This window comes from Cetorhinus maximus, chromosome 18 (assembly GCF_964194155.1).
Source record: "Cetorhinus maximus chromosome 18, sCetMax3.hap1.1, whole genome shotgun sequence".
Classification (NCBI taxonomy): Eukaryota; Metazoa; Chordata; class Chondrichthyes; order Lamniformes; family Cetorhinidae; genus Cetorhinus; species Cetorhinus maximus.
In genome coordinates this window covers 38,371,774-38,392,230 of record NC_135896.1, presented here as the reverse complement: position 1 = coordinate 38,392,230, position 20,457 = coordinate 38,371,774, and the positions used below count along the sequence as shown (strand labels likewise).

The 20,457-nt window shown below is 40.6% G+C and overlaps 1 protein-coding gene across 5 annotated transcripts in view; it reads right to left on the bottom strand.

The window, feature by feature from the left end:
• Positions 1-20,457, bottom strand: part of LOC144693078 (exocyst complex component 3-like) — a 53,088-nt gene that overhangs the window by 12,229 nt on the left and 20,402 nt on the right. For all 5 annotated transcript variants that reach the window (XM_078562428.1, XM_078562430.1, XM_078562429.1 and 2 more), the window contains exons 6-7: positions 6,320-6,420; positions 4,564-4,653 (exon numbers count right to left, since the gene is read on the bottom strand). In XM_078562428.1, the coding sequence (XP_078418554.1) occupies positions 4,564-4,653; positions 6,320-6,420 (191 nt within the window). The remainder of the gene's footprint in view (positions 1-4,563; positions 4,654-6,319; positions 6,421-20,457) is intronic.

The window sequence follows — 20,457 nt, the reverse complement described above, 5'->3', positions numbered from 1 at the left end:
TAAAGGTATATTACACACTAGATAAACCCATAATTACCAGTGTGTGGAACAGGGTAGATAGAAACAGAATGCTTCCAGTAATTGAAAAAATGAGAACAAGAGGACATAGATATGTTAACTGTAAGAGATTTAGAACAACAGCAAGAGGAACATTTTTACAGGCAGTGTGATAAAGTTGTGGAACATACTACCAGAATTAGTGCTGAAGCAAAGACCTAGTCAACATTTAATAGGTTATATGGCTACTTGAAAAATAGAGGATAAAAAGAATGACAACAAAGTTGGCACATGGGATTCTGACTACTGTTCATTTGGAAGATAAAGACCAGCATAAAGTGGTTAGGGTCAAAGGACCTGCAATGTTTTTAGGTATAAATGGGAAGGTAGCAGCAAGATGAAAATTTCCCTGGAGACATCCAAGACCTGTATACAGTCCAGAGAAGAACTGTACCACTGATCCTAGTGTTATTCAGCTGAGAAATGAGGGAAGATTAGAAAAACTTAGACTCTTCTGTTTTAAAAGGAGACAAGGAGGGAACCTTTTAAAAACAAATGGAATAAATTAGGCTAATCTGAAAACTGTTTCATTATACACCACAACTGCAGGACTTGGGGATATACATGCAAACAGGTAATAGGTAAGTTCAGGACTGATGTCTGGAAGTATTTTGTCACTTCTTCACACAAAGAAAGAGCTGGAATGGCCTTTCAGGTAGAATAATGGAAATAAAACCTTTGGAGTCAATAAAAAGACATGCTATAATGGGGGATTGTAGTTTTCTCCAGAAGAATGGACTACATGGATTGAATAGCATCATTCGTCTACACCTATCTACAAGAGCTTTATCTTTGTAATACACGACATGCACAACATTGGCATCTACATGACAATGTGGAAAATTGCCCAGGTATAGCTGTATACAAAAGCAGGACAAGTCTAATTCAGCCAATTATCACTCCATCAGCCTACCTTCAATCATCAAAGTAATGGAAGGTGTGGCTAACAGTGCTATCATGAGGCATTTACTGAGAAACAACCGGTTGACTGATGCTCAGTTTGGGTTCCACCCAGGCCACTTGGCTCCAGGCCTCATTTTGGCTTTGGTCCAAACATGGACAAAAGAACTGAATTCCAGAAGTGAGGCAAGAACAACTGAATTGACATCATGGCAGCATTTGACCAAATGTGGAATCAAGCAGCCTTAGCAAAACTGAAGTCAATGGGAATCGGCTAAAATTCTCCACTGGTTAGAGCCATGCTTAGCACAGAAGGAAGATGATTGTGGTTATTGGATCATTTCAGCCCCAGGATATCCCTGCAGAAGTTCCTCAGGGTGGTTTCCTAGACCCAACCATCTTCAGTTGCTTCATCAACAACCTTCCCTCCAAGATAAGATCAGAGGTGGCAATATTCACTGATGATTGCAAAGTGTTCAGAACCATTAACAAATTTTCAGTGCTTAAGCAGCCTGTGCCTATATGCAGCAAAACCCGGGCAGCATTCCAGCTTGGCTGATAAATGACAAGTAACATTCATGCCATGCAAGTGCCAGGCAATGGTCATCTCCAACGAGAATCTAACCAGCTCACCTTGAGTTCCTCTCTTTGACGTTCAATGGCATGAGCTTTGCTGAATTCTCCACCATTAACGCTGACCAGAAACATAACTGGACCTGTGCATAACTACAGTGACTACAAGAGCAGGTCAAAGGCTGGGAATTCTGCAGCAGGTAACTCATCTCCTAATTCCTGTCTACAAGACACAAGTCAGGAGTGTGATGGAATACTCTCCACTTGACTGGATGGGTGCAACAACACTCAAGAAGCTTGACTCTATCCAGGACAAAATGGCCTGATTGACATCCCATCCACAACCGTAAACATTTACTCTCTCCACCACCAGCACATAGTGTCAGGGTGTACCATCTACAAGATGCACTGCAGCAGCGTGGCAAGGCTCCTTCGGTAGCACTTTGCAAACCCGTGGCCTCTACCACATAGAAGGACAAGGTCTGCAGGCGCATGGGAACACCACCACTTGCAAGTTTCCCTCCAAGTCACACATCATCTTGACTTGGAACAATATCGCTGCCCCTTCACTGTTGCTGGGTTAAAATTGTGGAACTTCCTGCCTAACAGCACTGAGGGTATACCTACACCACATGGAGTGCAGCAGTGCAAAAAGGTAGCTCACCGTTACCTTCTAAAGGGCAATTAGAGATTGGGAACAAATGCAGGTCTTGCCAGCGATGCTCAAAAAAATTAAGCACTGCTCCAGGATTTGTAAAGACTATAGGTCATGCCTGGCAAACCTAATTGAATTATTTGAAAAGGTGAACAGAGCAGTAGACAGAGGAATATCTATGTATGTAATTTATATGGACTTCCAGAAGGCGGTTGAGAAAAGTCCCTCATAAGAGACTGTTAGCCAACATTGAAGCTCATGAATTTGAGGGCAATTTGTGATCTGGTTAGGAAATTCTTTGATTGGCAGAAGACAAAAAGTAGAGATAACAGGTAGGCACTCTAATTGGCAGGATGTAATTAGCGGTGTCCTGCAAGGATCTGTGTTGGGCCCCAACAATTCACCATATTTACTAATTATGTAAATGAAGAAATAGAAATACACATATGCAAATTTTCTGATGATACAATGATGGGAGTCATCGTAAGCAGTATTGGGAAACATGAAATGATGATGAAATATTGAAAGACTTAGTGAATGGGCAAAATTGTGAAAAATAGATTTCAATGTAGGAAAAAGTAAGGGAAAATAGAACAAAGTATTTTCTAAATGGTGAAAAGCTAGAAACAGTGGAGCTCAAAAGGGACTTGGAGGTCCAGGCATATATATCATTAAAATTTCATGAAAAGTTACATAAAATAATCATGAAAACGAATGGAATTTTGGCCTTTGTATTTAGAAGACTAGAATGTAAGTGGGGCAAAAGTCATGCTTCAGCTGTACCATGTCCTGGTTAGGCCACACATGGAATACTGAGAGTAGTTCTGGGCACCACACCTTAAGAAGGATATATTAACCTTGAAGTGAGTGCAGCGAAGGTTTACCAGGATGATACCTGGGCTCCAAGGGTTAAATTACAAGGAGAGATCTCGCAAATAGGATTGTATTCCCTGGAAGTTAGACGTTTTCAAGGTATTAAGGGGAACAAATTAGATAGAGAAAAATTATTTCCATTGTTTGGGGAGTGTAGGGCTAGGGGACTCAGTCTAAAAATTAGAGGTAGACATTTCAAGAGTGAAATTAGGAAACAGTTCTACATACAAAGGATAGCAGAAATTTGGAACAACAAACCGCAACAATTGATGATCGATAGTTTTTTGTTAACCAAAGGTAATAAGAGATATGAAGCAATGGATATATTGAATGAAGTTGCAGATCAACCATAATCTCACTGAATGATGGAACAAGTTTGAGGGGCTAAATGTTCCCATGTTCCTAGAGGCTTGATCATATAATCCTGACAGACAATCCAGTGCAGGACTTGGGGAGCGTTATATTCTTGGAGGTCCAATATGCTCTCTCAATTAGACGTAAAAGATTCCAAGGTACTATCTGGAGCAGAGGAAAGACGTTCTACCAGTGTCCTGGCAATACTTATCCCTCAATCAATATCAGCAAAAATGAATTATCGGGCATATATTTCATCACTCTTTGTTGGACCTAATAGTGCTAACTTTTCTCCTACATTGGAACTGCAACTATATTTCAAAAGTAATAAAAACAGAAAATTCCGGAAAAACTCAGCAGGTCTGCCAGCATCTATGAAGAGAGAAACAGAGTTAATGTTTTGAGCCCGTATGACTCTTCTTCACAGCTGAAGAGGGGTAGAAATGTTTTTTTTTCCATTCATGGAATGGGGGCGTCGCTGGCTAGGCCAGCATTTATTGCCCTCGAGAACTGAGTGGCTTGCTAGGACATTTAAGAGTCAACCACATTGCTGTGGGCCTGGAGTCACATGTAGGTCAGATCAGGTAAGGACAGCAGATTTCCTTCTCATTAGTGCACCAGATGAATTGACAATGGTTTCACGCTCATCGTTAGGCTTTTAATTCCAGATTTTTTATTCACCATCTTCCGTGGTGCGATTCGAACCCGGTTCCCCAGAGCATTACCCTTGGTCTCTGGATTACTAGTCCTGTGACAATACCGCTATGCCAATGGATTTTATACTGTTTAGGAGGGAGTGGAGCAGGTGGAGCAGAAAAGAAGGTCAGGGATAGGTGGGAGCTCAGAAGAGATTTGACAAAGATGTCATGGACACAAGGCGAAGGGAATGTTAATGGTAGTGTTAAAGAATAAAGAAGGCACCGATAGTGGCATAAACATAAAGCTACGGAATGTGTTAATAGCAGAACAAGGGTCAGCGCTCTGTGAAAACACAATGTAGAAACAAGTGACAGATGGCCCTGTCGGGGTATTTAATTGACCATGAAGTGCTTTGGGATGTCCTTAAATCTTCCTTTCTTTAAAACTGCATCTAACATGAATATATTAGAAAATTGTTTATGCTGTTTATATTAATCGTTAAAAAGATTTACCTTAAGTCAATGCAGCTGTTGATGCCTACTATCAAAAGTGGCAGCGGGTTTGAAATGCTCTTTTTTTTGTCCTTCAGATGCTGTTGATAGCTTCAAAAAATGTCCAAATTAGTCATTGTTTAATTCTAATGAAAATATATTAAGTGTAAAGTATAAGTAATAATCACGTATAAATAAAATTTCACTCAAGTTCACTCATCTTTAATAAGGTTCTAATTCACTAATAACAACCCTTATAAAAGTGAAATAAATTATATAAACATAAATAAGTGATTAAATGGAATACTACTATTCTGATAGCTGGAAACACTTATTTAATTCCAATATAGAATGGGTTAAAAATCCTGAATCTATATCTTTTTCCCCCTTTTCACAAGAATAATTGGTGTTAAGTTTTGTTTGATAACACTCCTAAGAAGTAGCTTAGGATATTTTATTACATTAAAAGCATTATATAAATTAAAGCGGTTGTTGATGACGATATTACCAAGGCCATAAACATGCAAACAAAGCAATTGAGGTTCATTTCTGGAGGAACAGAATTGAAAAGCAGGAAAGTAATGTTAAACCTGTATAGGCCTTTTGTTAGACCACACTTACTGTATACAGTTCTGGAATCCATATTAAAAAAGGATAAAGCGGCACTGAAGCTGGTGCAAAAAAAGATGATACCAAAACTGAGAGGTTCTAACTATCTGGAAAGGCTGGATGGTTTGCGCTAGAAAAATTAAAGGTGACCTACTGGAGGTCTTTAAAATTATGAAGGGGTTTGATAGGGTAGATGTAGAGAAGGTGTTACCCACTTGTGGAAGAACCAAATCTAGGTGCCATAAAAATAGGACAGTCACTCATAAACCCAATAGAAAATTCAGGAGGAAAACTTTACCCAGAAAAAGTGGTTAGAATGTGGAACTTAAGCTGAATAGCATAGATGTCTGTAAAGGAAAGTAACTACATAATGGAGAACGGAATAGAAGAATATGCAGACAGGTTTAGATGAATTAGGGTAGGAGGAGGCTCGTGTGGACCATAACACCAGTACAGACCAGTTGACCAAAGGGCCTGTTTCTGTGCTATAAATTTATTTCATAGAAACATAGAAATAGAGAAAGATTTATGTGCCCATACCAGCCAAAAAGACATAGCCTGAATAATCCCACCTTCCAGCTCTTGAGAGGAATGGCACCTCAAATGCATATACAAGTGTCTTTTTAAATGTGATGCAGGTTTCCACCTCTGCCACCCTTTGGACAGTGAGTTGCAGATCCCCACCACATTCTGGTGAAAAAAACACTCAAACGTCATAGCACTCAAATGTGATTCCATTATTTAATGAAGTTAAGGCATTGTCCACAAAAGGGGAGTAACATAAAAATGATAATAAGACTGAAAGTATGCAATCAGGATTAAAAAGCATTCAATAAGAGTATTCAAGATTTCCTGTGTTTCTAGCAGGGTAGCCACACTCATAGGGAGTATGGGTCAGCGATAGGGCTACAGGATTTTCACCTTAATTCTTTTCCCGTGTAGGAGTACAACCTCTCTCCTTTCTGTCCTTTAGGAACTGCTGCAAAGTCCCTGGCTGAACTTCCATACTGGTTCAGTAGCAGCATACGCTAATCATTGTGGTTTGAACAAGCACCTTGTGAAAACTTATTGGAGTTATACTGGTACAAAATCTCCAGGGCCATTGATGGTTGTAAACTTATGACTGTAAAGCAGGCTACAATGGACTTAATGTTATTATAAACATTACCAGTGTAGTAAATTTGTTAATTCATCCAAGGAGATTTGTAAAGCTTTGTCCTTCAGTTTATTGCTGATGTCGCCCGATTTATTCACATATTCATGAATCATCTGCAAAATAAAATCACAAAGGAATTAAATTACATATTATTGTGCAACCATACATTACCTTAATAGAGCTCACTAAAATCACAAACTTACATACATATTTATTGATTTTGTGGATCAAACTTAAAACTTTTGACTACTATACGAGAAACCAGACTCACACTCATTATGCTGGCACTAAATTGCATTAACAGCATTTTCTATATTGCATTCCATCAGTATAAGGTGAACGAGTCAGTCTCATGTGACACAAATAATTTAAGTAATAGGAAAAGAGAAACAGGAGAAAAACACTAATGACCTTGGAGGCATGTTGAAACCATTGGTTCCATGAGGTTTCACCTGACTTTGCCCATCTCAGCTCATCTGCTGCTGAAACCCTCATCCATGCCTTCATTACCTCTAGACTTAACTATTCCAATTCACTCCTGGCTGGCTTCCCACATTCTACCCTCTGTAAACTTGGTCATTAAAGCTCTGCTGCCCATGTCTTTACTCACAGCAAGTCCCACCCCCTTATCACCCCCATGCTTACTGGCCTACATTGACTCCCAGTCAAGCAACATCTTGGATTTTAAAATTCTCATCCATGTTTTCAAATTGCTCAATGGACTTGCCCCTTGCTATCTCTATAATCTCCAACCCCACAACCTTCTAAGATATCTGTACCCCTCTAATTCTGGCCTCCTGTGCACTCCCAGTTATAATTACTCCACCATTGGTGGTCATGCTTCAGTGGCCTAGGTCCCAAGCTCTGGAATTCCCTCCCTGCACCTCTCAGCCTCTCTACCTCGTTTCCTCTTTTAAGAGGCTTCTTAAAACATACCAGTTTGGCCAAGCTGTTGGTCATCTGACCTAATATGTCCTTATGTGGCTCAATGTCATACTTTGTTTTATAATGCTCCTGTGAAGCACCTTGGGCCGTTTCAGTATGTTAAAGACGCTACATATATATAAGTTGTTGGTGTTGTTCAAGATAAAATCCTCCCTTTGCTCGGTTGTGCTACTTTTATTTCACTCCTAGATGGCACTGTGGTGTTGTAGATTTTAGTTAGTTTGACCAAAAATGAATAAATTTATACTGGCAGCCTTTTAGGTGCCGAGTTAATATTGCCTCTGCTTCCCAAATGCTGCACATCACAAACATTTGAGAGAAAGGTGTTAAAAATAGGGTAGATACATTTAACTGCAGAATTAAAACAGAGAATGCTAGAAAACATTCAACAGGTCAAGTCTCATCTGTGGAGAGTCAATGACCTTTTATCAGAGCTGGAAGATGTTAGAGATTAACAGACTTTAAGCACAATGCAATGGAAAAGTGAGAGTGGAGGAGAAGCAAGGGCAAGAGCATTAAATAAACAAAAAGCGATGATGGTGCAGGGTAAAAGGGGTTCGCAATGGGACAAGTAAACAATCACAGAATCATGATAGTGCAGGAGGTCATTCGGCCCATCAAGTCTGCACTGGCTCTCTGAAAGAGCGTTCTACCTAGTCCCACTCCCCTGCCTTACACATTTCCTCTTTTCAGATAGCAATCAAACTCCCTTTTGAATACCTTGATTGAGTCTGCCTCCGTCACCCTCTCAGGAAGTTTGTTCCAGACTCCAATCACCCTCTGGGTGAAAAAAACTTTTCCTCACATCACTTCTACCCCTTTTGCCAATTGTTTTGAATCCGTGTCCTCTAGTTCTTGAGCTCTCTTGAGTGGGAACAGTTTCTCACTATTTACCCTGTCTATACCCCTCAGGATCTTCAATTCCTCTATCAAGTCTCCTCTCAGCCATCTTTTCTCCAAGCAAAGCAGTCCCAACCTCTCCAATCTATCCTCATAGCTACAGTTCTTCATCCCTGGATAAAGAAACAAAAGAGCTGTAAGTGACAACAGCAGAAGAGCAGAGGGGAGGGAAACATGGAAAATTGGGCCGTTTAACCTGGAATGTTAACCTGGGTCATCAACCTGGAATGTTACTGCTTCTCTCACTGCAGATTCTGCCTGATATAACTTATTCTTTCATGGAATATGGACATCGCTGGCAAGGTCAGCATTTATTGCCCATGCTAGTTACTCTTGAACTGACTGGCTTGCTAGGCAGTTAAGAGTCAATCACATTACTGTGGATCTGGAATCACATGTGGGCCAGCCCAGGTAAGGATGGCAGATTTCCTTCCCTTCAGGGCATTAGTGAACCAGATGGGTTTTTGCAACAACTGATAATAGTTTCATGGTCACCATTACTGGGACTAGATTTTATTAATTGAATTTACATTCCACCAGCTGCCACGTTGGGATTTGAACCCAGAGCATTAGTCTGGGCCTCTGGATTATTAGTCCAGTGACATTACCAGTTCAACAACCTCAGGCCATGAATTCTGTCCTCCCATTTTGTATGTTTCTTCCCTCCCCCTCCTCCCCCCCAAGTGCCAGTCTGCACCTTGTTTTCATGTTTTGCTTTCAAACAGCACTGATCTTTATCCTGCCATTAACATCTACTCTGGACCAATGCTTCGTTCCTTTATTACTACCATTCCCACTCCCTCTGTCATTTGTTCCAAGACATCTTTATAATTTAATCCCCCCTGCTCTCCAACCTATTCCTGACCCTCCCTCCTTTTCCAACAGCATTTTCCATCACACTTCTGCCTCTCTTCAGTTCCGATGAAGAATCGTATTGGACTTGAAACTTAACTCTGTTTCTCTAGCCCACAGATGTTGCCAGACTTGAGTTTTTCCAGCACTTCTGTTTTTATTTCAGTGACATTACCACTGTGCTACCATCTCCTCTCTGCCGAGTGCTTTCCAGCATTTGCTTTTGCTTTCATTTAAGTATAAACTTTTTTCTCTGGTGGGGGATGCAGAACAAGTCAAGTACAGCATGCCATTATGCTCCCCCAATCAGCTTTCTCCCACCAAAAGAAATGGCTCCTATTCACTTACCCTATTGGATTTCTTAATCATTTTAAACTTTGACCAGGGAAAGCCCTAAGATATGGAGTTAATAGTCAAGGACGAAAGGTTCCCAATGTTTGACTTCAGGAAATGACATCTCATCTAAGACTGGATATTGGAAGTTGGTCCTTCTAGGACACCTATTTTTATGTAATGAAAATAATATTGGTCCTCTAAACCATTCTAGCCACCCAGCTCTTAATCATATGTCACTCAGGAAGCATTTAGATTAGCAGTAGATTAAGTGTATGAACAAGTTACATAAATGGTCGACACAGTGTTAAGGAGTAGTCATGGATAGGGTGGTGGTGATTTTTGGCACTTGTTGAGATAATATGCGAAGTTAACATAGCTGGTGCACATAGTTTGAAGTTCAATTCTGTGTATTTTTTTCAGTTTTTGCAGGTTGAGATGATGGCACAGGAAATGTAGACTCGTATCACATGAAGTAACTTGTCAGAAATCTTTGACAGTGATGAATTTTGTGACGGCAGTGATAGAAAACAGGCAGCTGAGAATTATTTCATCTGGTGACTAAATATGTGGTTATTGAAAGCACCGGGCTATCAGTTGTACTCTCCTTTCTCTGGCTACTGTCTGTCCTTTCTCAGTATCTTTCTCATGCTGAACCAGCAGAAAAAGTCTTGACTGAACTTTCAAAGAAATATATTTGCTAACAAAATAACACCTACCTTCAGCAGTAAATCAGAAAATGGCGTTCCCAAATCATATACACCTCAAGGAAACCTCCTGCTGTTCCTACTGTCACTTATACACTGGTGGTAATTATTTGGGGAGGAAGTTGGGGAAAATGACACTACACCCTGGGTAGTAATGCAAAAGAAAATTCGGGCTAATATCTTGGCTTTGAGTATTAGAAGTATTAGTAATACCTAACATACTGAAATTTGAAACATGATAAAATTAAAATTAAGGAAATGGTGGACTTTTTGAATAATTATTTTGGGCAGGATTTTCACAACCAAGACTGGTAGCTTTCCCAACTCAGCACGCCTGCTTTGGTTTAAAGGGCCCTGTTAGACCCGTTATTCACTCCGGGCAGGCAGGGGTGGGATAGAACCAGGCCTGCCAACCTCAGAAAGAGATTCTAGGTGGCAAATGGGGCAGGCTAGTGGTGAGCTGGGCAGGTTAGAAGATCTGCCTTGGTTCTCTGGGTCTTCAGCCCAGTTGTTTTATACATTGTTAGACCTTCTACCCCTCATCCACCACCCCCCGACCCATAGCCACTCATTCACCCTGCCACCTCCATAGGCACTCACCCAGTATCCACCATAGGCAGACCTCAGAGGTCTTGTGGAGATGAAAAACAAACTTCCAACAATCGAATACAGCTCTCATACAAACTTGATAGTGAAATAACCTCTCAGTCAAGAGAATCATTCAAAGCTTTTAAATCTAATTAAGTGGTTAATCTCTTATAAAAATAAACTTTTATTCAGAACCCATAATAAAGACAGCTAATCCTTTAATCACCTCTTTAAATTGTCAATTAAACTGTGAACTCAGAATGCCTCTGTTGGGATAGTTGTACATTTTAAAACTCAGCCAAGCATTCACAATGACATAATAATAGCCATTGGGGAAATGGCTACAAAGACCTCTATTGAAACTGCATAATCAGATGGTAATATTTTATTCTAACTTATACCAGATGGCCTGTCAATCAAAGCAATCAAGCAGAGGGTTTTTTAAAAAACTCTCACTGACAGCTTCAGCCTTTTCTTCACATTTAAAAAGTGGGGTATTTAAAAAACTTCAAATCATGACACTTAAACAGGCCTTACCCACCCTTTTAAGAGTATTTATGTCTACTCCTACACTGCTGGTTAAGGCCCTTGCAACACCAAAATGTGGTCTGTTGGAACTCAGCACTAAGTTCAAATGGCTCTGCTGAGTTCAGGCTTCTCTCCTTTGTGAGTCACACCCTGCCCCCTCCCCCTGCTAGCAAAAATTGGATCTGTCAAAAATGGGAGCAAGGCTTCCAAATCCAGATCCTGTCAGCCATTTTTAAAGTCTGTGGAGTCTTCCCAATTCTGCGAAAGTTTGGCTCTCTGTGTCTGTCTTCACAGTATAGGAAGAGGGTAAAATACAGTTATTCCCTTGAAATTAATAACAATTCAAGGACTGGAACTCACTAAAGTTAATGCTAGCATGAAAATAGTATTAAAAAACTAATGGCACTAGAGATTGAAAAAATGCCCCAGATCTGTTGGTTTCCAGTTAATGGTTTTAAAGGAAATAGGTGTGGAAATTGCAGTGGCTTTAACCATGATCTTCCAAAGTTCTCACAATTCAAGAATTGTTTCTTTAGATTAGAAAACTGTAGCAAATGTAGCTCCATTATTTAAGAATGGCGAGAGGGATAATCCAAGAAATTATAGACTAGTTAGTCTAACATTTGTTTTGGGGAAGTTATTGGAATCTACAATTAAAAAAAGGGTGACTGAGTACTTAGAGAAATGAGAGCTGATTAGACAGTGCTCTAAAGGATAACATAAAGCATAGAACATGTCTAAGAAACCTATTTGAATATTTGAGGAAGTAACTAAGCAAGCCAAGGAATTGTCTATACGTGTATTTTATAACAGCAGGGCCCAAACTGCAGCTTGCAGACTGCTGGGGTGCTGTAGAGACTTTCCTGGGATCCACAAAATAATGTGAAAGTGCTCACTGAGCAAGTGCAACCTTGCAGGTGTATGACGCAGATGGCCACTCTGGGCACTGTGGTTAGGAGTAAGTGAATGATCAGCAACTGGAAGCAGGCTTGGTGCGAGCCACGAAGCAGGAGCATAGTGTGGCCACAACATGTTCAGCACAGAGTGAACTAGCTGTCTCACACAGGAATGGAGCTTGCATGCTTACACAGGGTGATATGAAAATCAGCAGAAAGACCCATAGTTACCAAGGCTGGTGGTGGGCACCTCACGAATTTAGCCTTGCTTGGGAGAGTGTTTCTTTAAATACTACATGCTTAAACTCAAAGAAAGGATACCAAAATAGAGGCCAGTTGACCCAACATGCTCCATTCAAATCTATAGTCTTTCCAAATTTAAATCTACCATCATAACTCTCTATTCCTCTCTCCCTCACATGCTTATCTAGCTTACCCTTAAATGTATCTATAGTATTCGCTTCAAGCACTCCCTGATGTAGTGAGTTCCACATTCTCACCATTCTTTGGGTAAATAAGTTTCTTCTGAACCCCCTACTGGATTTCTTAGTGACTACTGTATACTGATGGCCCCTACTTAGGCTCTTACCCACAAGAGGAAACATTCTCTCCTAATTTAATTAGTAATGGGTTGAAAGGTTATGGGGAAAGGGCGGGAAATTGGAGTTGAGGTCAAAATGAGATCAGCCATGATCGTAATGAATGGCGGGGCAGGCTCGAGGGGCTGAATTGCCTACTCCTAGTTCTTATGTTCTAATCAGCTCTATCAAAGCCTTTCATAATTTTAAAGACCTCTACTAGTTCACCCCTCAGCCTGCTTATTTTAAGAGAAAAGAGATCCAGCTGGTCAATCCTTTCTTGATACGTATACCCAAGCAATTCTGGTATCGTCCTTGTAAACCTCCTCTGCACCCTCTCCAGTGCCCCTATATCCTTTTTATAATATGTGACCAGGACTGCATGCAATACTCTAAGTGTGGTCTAACCAAGGTTCGGAACCGCTTTCGCATAACTTCCTCAAGATGATGAATGGAAACAGCTCTGTAATCAGATTGTCAAGATTCAATAGATGCCAAGACTGGTTGGATGAGAATAATGAAAACATCTCTCATCTTTTCAAACAGAAACCATTTGGCGCATGCAAATCTTCTAGCAGCCCCACAGTCATCAACTATCAAGCCTATAAAAATGCTAAACACAAGCTCCAGCATGCCTTAAGAGAAATGCAGAATAACTGTTGGAACACAAAAGCTGATGAGCTGCAACATCTAGCTGAGAGGCAAGATTCATGTTTTTACAATGTAGACTGTATATGGCCCACCTATGAGAAAATTATGCCTTAAGAACTACAATTTATAGAAGAATTAAACCATGTATTCAAATATGTAGCTTCACATGTCTATATGAGTTTAAACACTATAATGTAGAATTTAAGTGACCTTTTGTAACCATGCCTTGCATACTTGCTTTTAACTACATTAAGCTGCACCAAGCTAGTTAGAGCTGCTATAACTTGATAAGGTGTTCTGGATGCGTGAGAATCTTCTTAGGAATGTAATAGATTAGGGGCTAACATTAGATGCTCAGGCACAATTTCATGTCAATTATGTGCCCTAGTAACTGGTCAACTGGCTCAAATGGTTTGTAGAGGAGGGAACTAATTACAGTTTAGAGTATAAGAAGAGGTCGAAACCATGTCCTTTGCAGTGAAGAGAAAATAGAATGAGCAAGAAATACCTCTACCTAGGATCTAAGAAGTACAAGAAACTCCAACAGGATACAGAAATCCGAAGAGACTACAAAAATTTAAGAAGATGTCAGAGTCCAGGAAGGACAAGAGAGAGAAATTTACAAGATAAATCCAGTCCTGGTTTTTGTCCGCTCCATTGTCCATAGATGGGACAGGAAGTATAACTTGTTAATCTGTGTTAATTACTGCCTATGCTTTCTCTGGAAGGCATTCAGTAGCGTGTTGATGCTTTGCCCTTGCCTCAGGACACTTTGGCCTGACAATAAGTATGAAGGAGATAGAGGTCCTTTATCAAGCCGCTCCTGGCCACAAACACCAAGACCCCACAGTTACCATCAACAACACCACCATTCCATTCAGTACAGAAGTTTTGTTATCTTGAGAGTATCCTCTCCAATAACACTATGCTGGATGATGAAATCAACCAATTGCCTGGCAAAAGCAAGCTAGTATTTGGCCGACTCACTCACCGACTTTGGAAAGAACATGGAGTTTGTCTCAGAACAAATTGCCACAGTCTTTCAGGCAGTGGTTCTTATATCACTTTTATGTTGGTGCAAGGCTTGGACAACCAACCGGCATCACACAAAGCAGCTAGAGGCGTTCCATCTTTGTTGTCTGAGATCTATTTACAACATCAGGTGGCAGAACAAAATCCCCAAGATTGAGGTTCTTGCGAAGTCTGCATATCTGGCATCAACAGCATGCTCATCAGAGCTCAGCTTTGCTAGATTGGTCATATGGTTCGCATGGAGGAATATTTGTAATTATATCTTTGTTCCCAGATGATCTTCTATTCTCTCCTTTAGTAGGAATTCTATTATTTTTCCTACCACCGATGTTAAGTTGACTAGCCTAGAGTTCTCTGGGCATGTTCTATCTCCCTGCTTAAAAACAGGAATTATTTAGCTATCTGTAAATCACCTGGGCACTGCACGTTTGTCTAACAAGTTATTAAATATTTGTAGTGATACCTCTGCTATCTTTTCCCTACATTCTTTTAAAATACGAGGATGCAATCCACTTGGATCGGGGGTTTTATCCTCTTCGAGTTTGTGTAGTTTATTTGATACATCACCCTTTTTTATTATAAATGCGCTTGTCTCATTGTGCATCTCATTACAGTACAGTCCTGCCATTCACGGGGGTTACATTCCCGTGATTTCTCGCAAAGGGCGAAATCACAAACAACGAACACACTTTATAATGGGAAGGAATTAGATAGGTTCCAGTCATTGCAAAATTACTTGCCTGCTGTACATCTGAGCTTTGCTCTTCCACATGCGGAAAGCTCTACAACTCTTTACCTATCTCTCCTGAGCAGTGACAACCCTCAAATTCACACCCCAAACATTAAAAAAAGCATGTCCTTGAATGCAGTCATCATAAACAAAAATGCCATTGCAATTAGAGTCTTAACTTTACTCAGCATATAATTGTTCTGCAGTGCCAGCATGTTCTTTAGCAGCTTGGCTTTGAGCTTATTCACACTTCATAAAGAGCTTGATGCACGTTTAACCCTTTCACCCAAACAAGTCTAATTTCTGTTTCAACAAATTAAAACCTGCAAAGCATTAATCTAGGAAGTAGTTTACCAGCTGACAGCCCTCCCCCGCAATCTACTTCATTTTTCAAATTCGACCACTGACTACAGTGACAATCAGGCCAATCTATCTAGGAAGTCAAACCCTTGCTTTTACGCTTTTCCTCATTTGTAATCCCTTGAAGATGATAAGCAGATATTTTAAAATGAACCTCAATAGAAATCTTTCCAATTTCTGACAATATTTTGGGACTAATACCACGGATGAGTGAAGATTTGGGCCAGGATGGGCCATTAGGTGTACAAGCACATTCGCGAAGGTAAACGAATTCGCGAAAGGAAGCCATAAATGGCGGGAAGTTTACTGTATTCAATTTTAGGTCTACCTGTTCTCTCTCCATGGTAAATACTGAAGTAAAATGATCATTTAATGCTTCTGCCATTTCCAAATGGTCCTTTTCCATCACAGCCTTCCTTTTTTATTGATCTGCCTGTAAAATATTTTACTATTTTGTGTTGTTGATAATTTAATTTCATAGCTTTTCTTTACCTAATTGTTTTTTCTTTCCTAATCTCTGTATTCTCTTCTTTCATGTACTCCTTTGCTGTCTATATACTTAAGGTATACCTCTTTCCTAACCCTCAATTTTTCTCATGTCTTTATTCATCCATGGAATCCCACAAGAGTTTAATTTGTTATTTTCTTTTAGTGGAATATAATTTTCCTCATTCTGTTGAGCACCATTTTAAATGTTTCCCATTGTTGTTCTATATTGCTGTTTGTCAATGTAATTACCCATTTTACTTTCTGAAATTCTATTCTCTGCCCCATAAAATCAGTTTTTTGCCAAACTATTAATCTTGTTTTCATTATGCTTATGTTCTACTCCATCATCATCTTAAATCATATTATATTATGGTCACTAGTGCCTAGATGTTCCCTTACTTTTACTTCTCTATTCTGCTCAGGTCCATCCCCCATCAATAATAGATTCAATAGCAAATCTTCCCTTATTGGGCTTTTAATATACAGTATGCCCCATTTTACATTGTTTCACTTTAATGGTCAAGTAATGGGGCCTGTATTCTCATTTCATGTTGCAAGATTCGTTTTAATGTTGTTTTGTGCCTGTCTGACATTGGGCCACATGACTCTGTTTGTGCCATTTTGGAGCAGCCTCTCCTGCTCCCAAACCTACCTGCTCGCCGTCGACCTTTCAACTTGCAGCCTCTCGCGCTCCCTGACTCACCCTCTCCTCGATCCTTACTCTCGTTAAACCTCCTGTTCCCCAAATTTCCCCCTCACCGCTTCCGTGCCCTGAGCGTGCATTCTCATTCAAGGTCCAGATCTGATCCAAAGCTGGAGTTCTGAGGTTGTGAAAGTGTGGGTCCCAACGATGCAGAAGTACTGAGTTGGGGCTGTTATAATTGAATTTTTTTTAAAAACGTCCCCGTTTGGTGCTTTCCTCTCCTGACTCTCACTGTGACCAAGGGCTCTGGAGAGAGCCGCGAGAGACAGGAGGAACAGCTTTGACAATCGAAGCTTGCAGTGAGGGTTGAGGAGAGGGAGTCAGCAATTGGGAGAGTTGGGGAATGGGAGGATCGGAAAGAGGAAGAATATGCGAGGGGGTTGTCAGTGTGCGGGTGAGGCCACAAGTCGGAGGGTTGGCGGCAAGAGCATGGGTTACAGACCGGGAGAGGCCTCAAACTGGAGAGTGGATGGGAGGAAGAGTCCATAATGACTAGGAGGGTCAGGGAGCAGGATGTGGGTGAGTGGGAGGTTCAGGAAGCAGGGTTGGCAGCGAGCGGGAGGTACTGCAAATAGAAAGTTACCATATTTCTTACATATTTTAAAACTTATTTTAAAAGTTATTTCATGTAGGAATTTATCAATGTGAAGTATTTCAACTTAAAAGGTATAATGTTTATTGTTTCTTTCTCTGTTGAGGAAGGTCCTGCAGAACCTACAGATTTTACATTGGTTTTAATGGGAAAATATTATTTGCTTAATCTCCCAGTTTTCAGGAACGGAACTACAACTTTAAGTGAGGATGTTGCTATTGGGTTAGAAAGGAGCCCTGTACACATTGTAGGAACTTCATTCCTTTTTTATCTTTACCTAACTCTTCTGACAATTAATATCAGGGTAGTTGAATTCCCCCATGGTTATTATTCTATGTTTTATACTCAATTCCCTAATTTGTCTGCATTTTTCTTCCTCTACTTCCCTTCCATGGGTAGGTATTCTGTAGACCACAGATGGATCCTTCATTATCTCATCTCTATCCATATGGATCCTCTTGTTGTCCTGCTACATTGTCAAATGTCACATCAAAACAGACTGCAGTGAGAAGTAGGGACATCCATCTCACTGATATCTGGAAGTAAATAAATGTTTTCTTAAAAACATTATTAAAAGACTCTTAACATACGTGACTTCTATCATGTGAGTATTATAATTTAGATGGAAGATGTGTGTGATCACTGATTTATTTGAAAGGGGTCTTTCAACCAAAAGCTTAAGAACCAAAGAGTCCACATGAGAAACTATTAATTAACACACATGGAATTTAAAGGCAAATTATTGACTTGGTTAGGAAATTGGTTAGGTGGGAGAAATAGAAAGTAGGGATAACAGGTATGTACTCAAATTGATAGGAAGTGATGAGTGATGTCCCATAAAGGTCTGTGCTGGGACCTCAACTACTCATTATATTAATAACTAAGATAACACAATAGACAAATATCTAAGGATGCTGATGTCACAAAGATTGGTGGTATAGTAAATAGTGTAGGCAGGAGCACAAAATTACTAAGAGAAATTGATATATTAAGTGAGTGGGCAAAACTATGGCAGAGGGATTTCAATACAGGTAAGTAAATCATCCATTTAAGACCAAAAAAAGATGGATTTGAGTTTCACTTAAATGGTAAAAAGTTAGGAACAGTAGAGGCCCAAAGAAATTTGTGCACCTATACACAGATCATTATAGTAGTCAGGTACAAATCATAATCAAAAAGGCTAATGGAATGTTAGTCTTCATAACTAGGGGCTAGAATATAAAAGGGGTGAAAGTGTTGCTGCTGCAGCCATACAAAATCCTGGTATACTCCAAGGCCGTTTTTTCATAAAATAAGTAGCTCTTCCTGAATACCACAAAACTGTCCCACAGATTATTATAACTGTTGTTAACACAATGCAGCATGAACAACCAAGGTAGCTGATAAATTGGTAATTTATTACATGTAAATGCTGTACAGCACTTGAATATTGTGTATAGTTCTGGGCATCACACCTTAGAGGATATATTGACCTTGGAAGGGTGCAACCCAGATTCAAAAGCATGTTTTTATTTATTCTTTCACAGAATGTAGGTGTTGACAGCTAGGCCAACATTTATTGCCAATCCCCAATTGCCCTTGGAAAGGTGGTGGTGAGCTGCAGTCTATGTGATGTAGGTACACCCACAGTGCTGTTAGGGATGGAGTTCCAGGATTTTGAGCCAACGACAGTGAAGTAACAGTGATATAGCTGCAAGTAAGTATGGTGTGTAGCTTGGAGGGGAACTGGCAGGCGGTGGTGTTCCCATGCATCTGCTGCTTGTCCTTCTAGGTGGTAGAGTTTGCGGGTTTGGAAGGTGTTGTCAAAGGGGCCTTGGCGAGATGCTACAGTGCATCTTGTAAATGGTACACACTGCTGCCACTGTCTTTGGTGGTGGAGGGAGTGAATGTTTAATGTGTGGAAGGGGTCTCAATCAATTGGCCTGTTTTACCCTGGATGTTGAAATTCTTGTTGGAGCCGCACTCATCCAGGCAAGTGGAGAGTATTTCATCACACTCCTGATTTGTGGCTTGTAGATGGTGGACAGGCTTTGCAGAGACAGGAGATGCGTCACTCTCTGCAGAATTCCCAGCCTCTGACCTGCTCTTGTAGCAACAGTATTGATATACCTGGTCCACTTCAGTTTCTGGGCAATGGTAATGCCCAGGGTGTTGATTGTGGGCAATTCAACAATGGTAAGTCTATTGAATACAAAGGGGGGATGGTTTGATTCTCTATCGGCAGAATTTTGCTCTTGATGGGCGGGTGGGCAGCCAATCACCGCCGCCTAAACGGGCCCCGCTGCCATTTTAAGTGGGAGGGCCAATTAAGGCCTGTGACGGGAAGTGCAATGCGCTTCCTGTGCGGGGTGGGGGGGGGGTGGGGGGGGGGGAGAGATTCCCCGACTGTCAGAGTGCGCTCTTTCGCGCGTGCACGCACATCTCCCTGAGACTAAGTGCGGCATCAGGGAGAGCGCTGACAGTGTTTCAAACTTTAAAAATAGATTAATTAAAAAATTAACATGTCCCTCTCATGTGACAATGTCACACGAGATGGGACATGTTAATAAATATCACAAAAACTTTATTAAACTTTTTTAAAACAGACATGAAACCTCATCCCACCGGTGGATGAGGTTTCATGTTTTTTCAGAAGCCCGTAGGGGTCCCGGCCTGCCCATCAACCTTAAGGTTGGACGGGCAGGGCCTTTGATTGCCTTAATTATCCTGTCAATGGCCTCAATTGGCCATTGATAGGTCAGCAGGCGGACAGCTGATCGTGCTGTCCGCCCGCCTTCCTAAATATTTAAATGGGGCGGGATGACGTCGGGGGTTCCTCCTGACGTCATCCTGCGTCATTTTCGTGTCGGCGAGCGGGCCCCGCCCCCAGCTCGCCAATGGAAAAATTCTGCCCCATGTTACTAGTGCTCCAAGGGTTAGGACATGGAGAGATTACGTAAATTTGTTTATAATCCCTGGAATTATTTAGAAGGTTAAGATCTGATTTTATTGAGGTTTTTAGAATTATGAAAGTAATTTGTAGAGTAGATAAAAATAAACTTTTCTAGTGGTGAGGAGTTGAGGACAAACTAAAAGGCCATAACCATAAAAATCAGAGCCAAGCCATTTAGAAGAGAAATTAGGAAACATTTATTGCAGCATAGATGGAAGAAGCGTAGACCTTTTTCTCACAAAAAGGGGTAGATGCAGTAGATTGCAGATGTAGTAGATTGATACCAACCTGACAACATGAAAAATTGCCCAGGAATGCTCTGTTCACAAAAAGC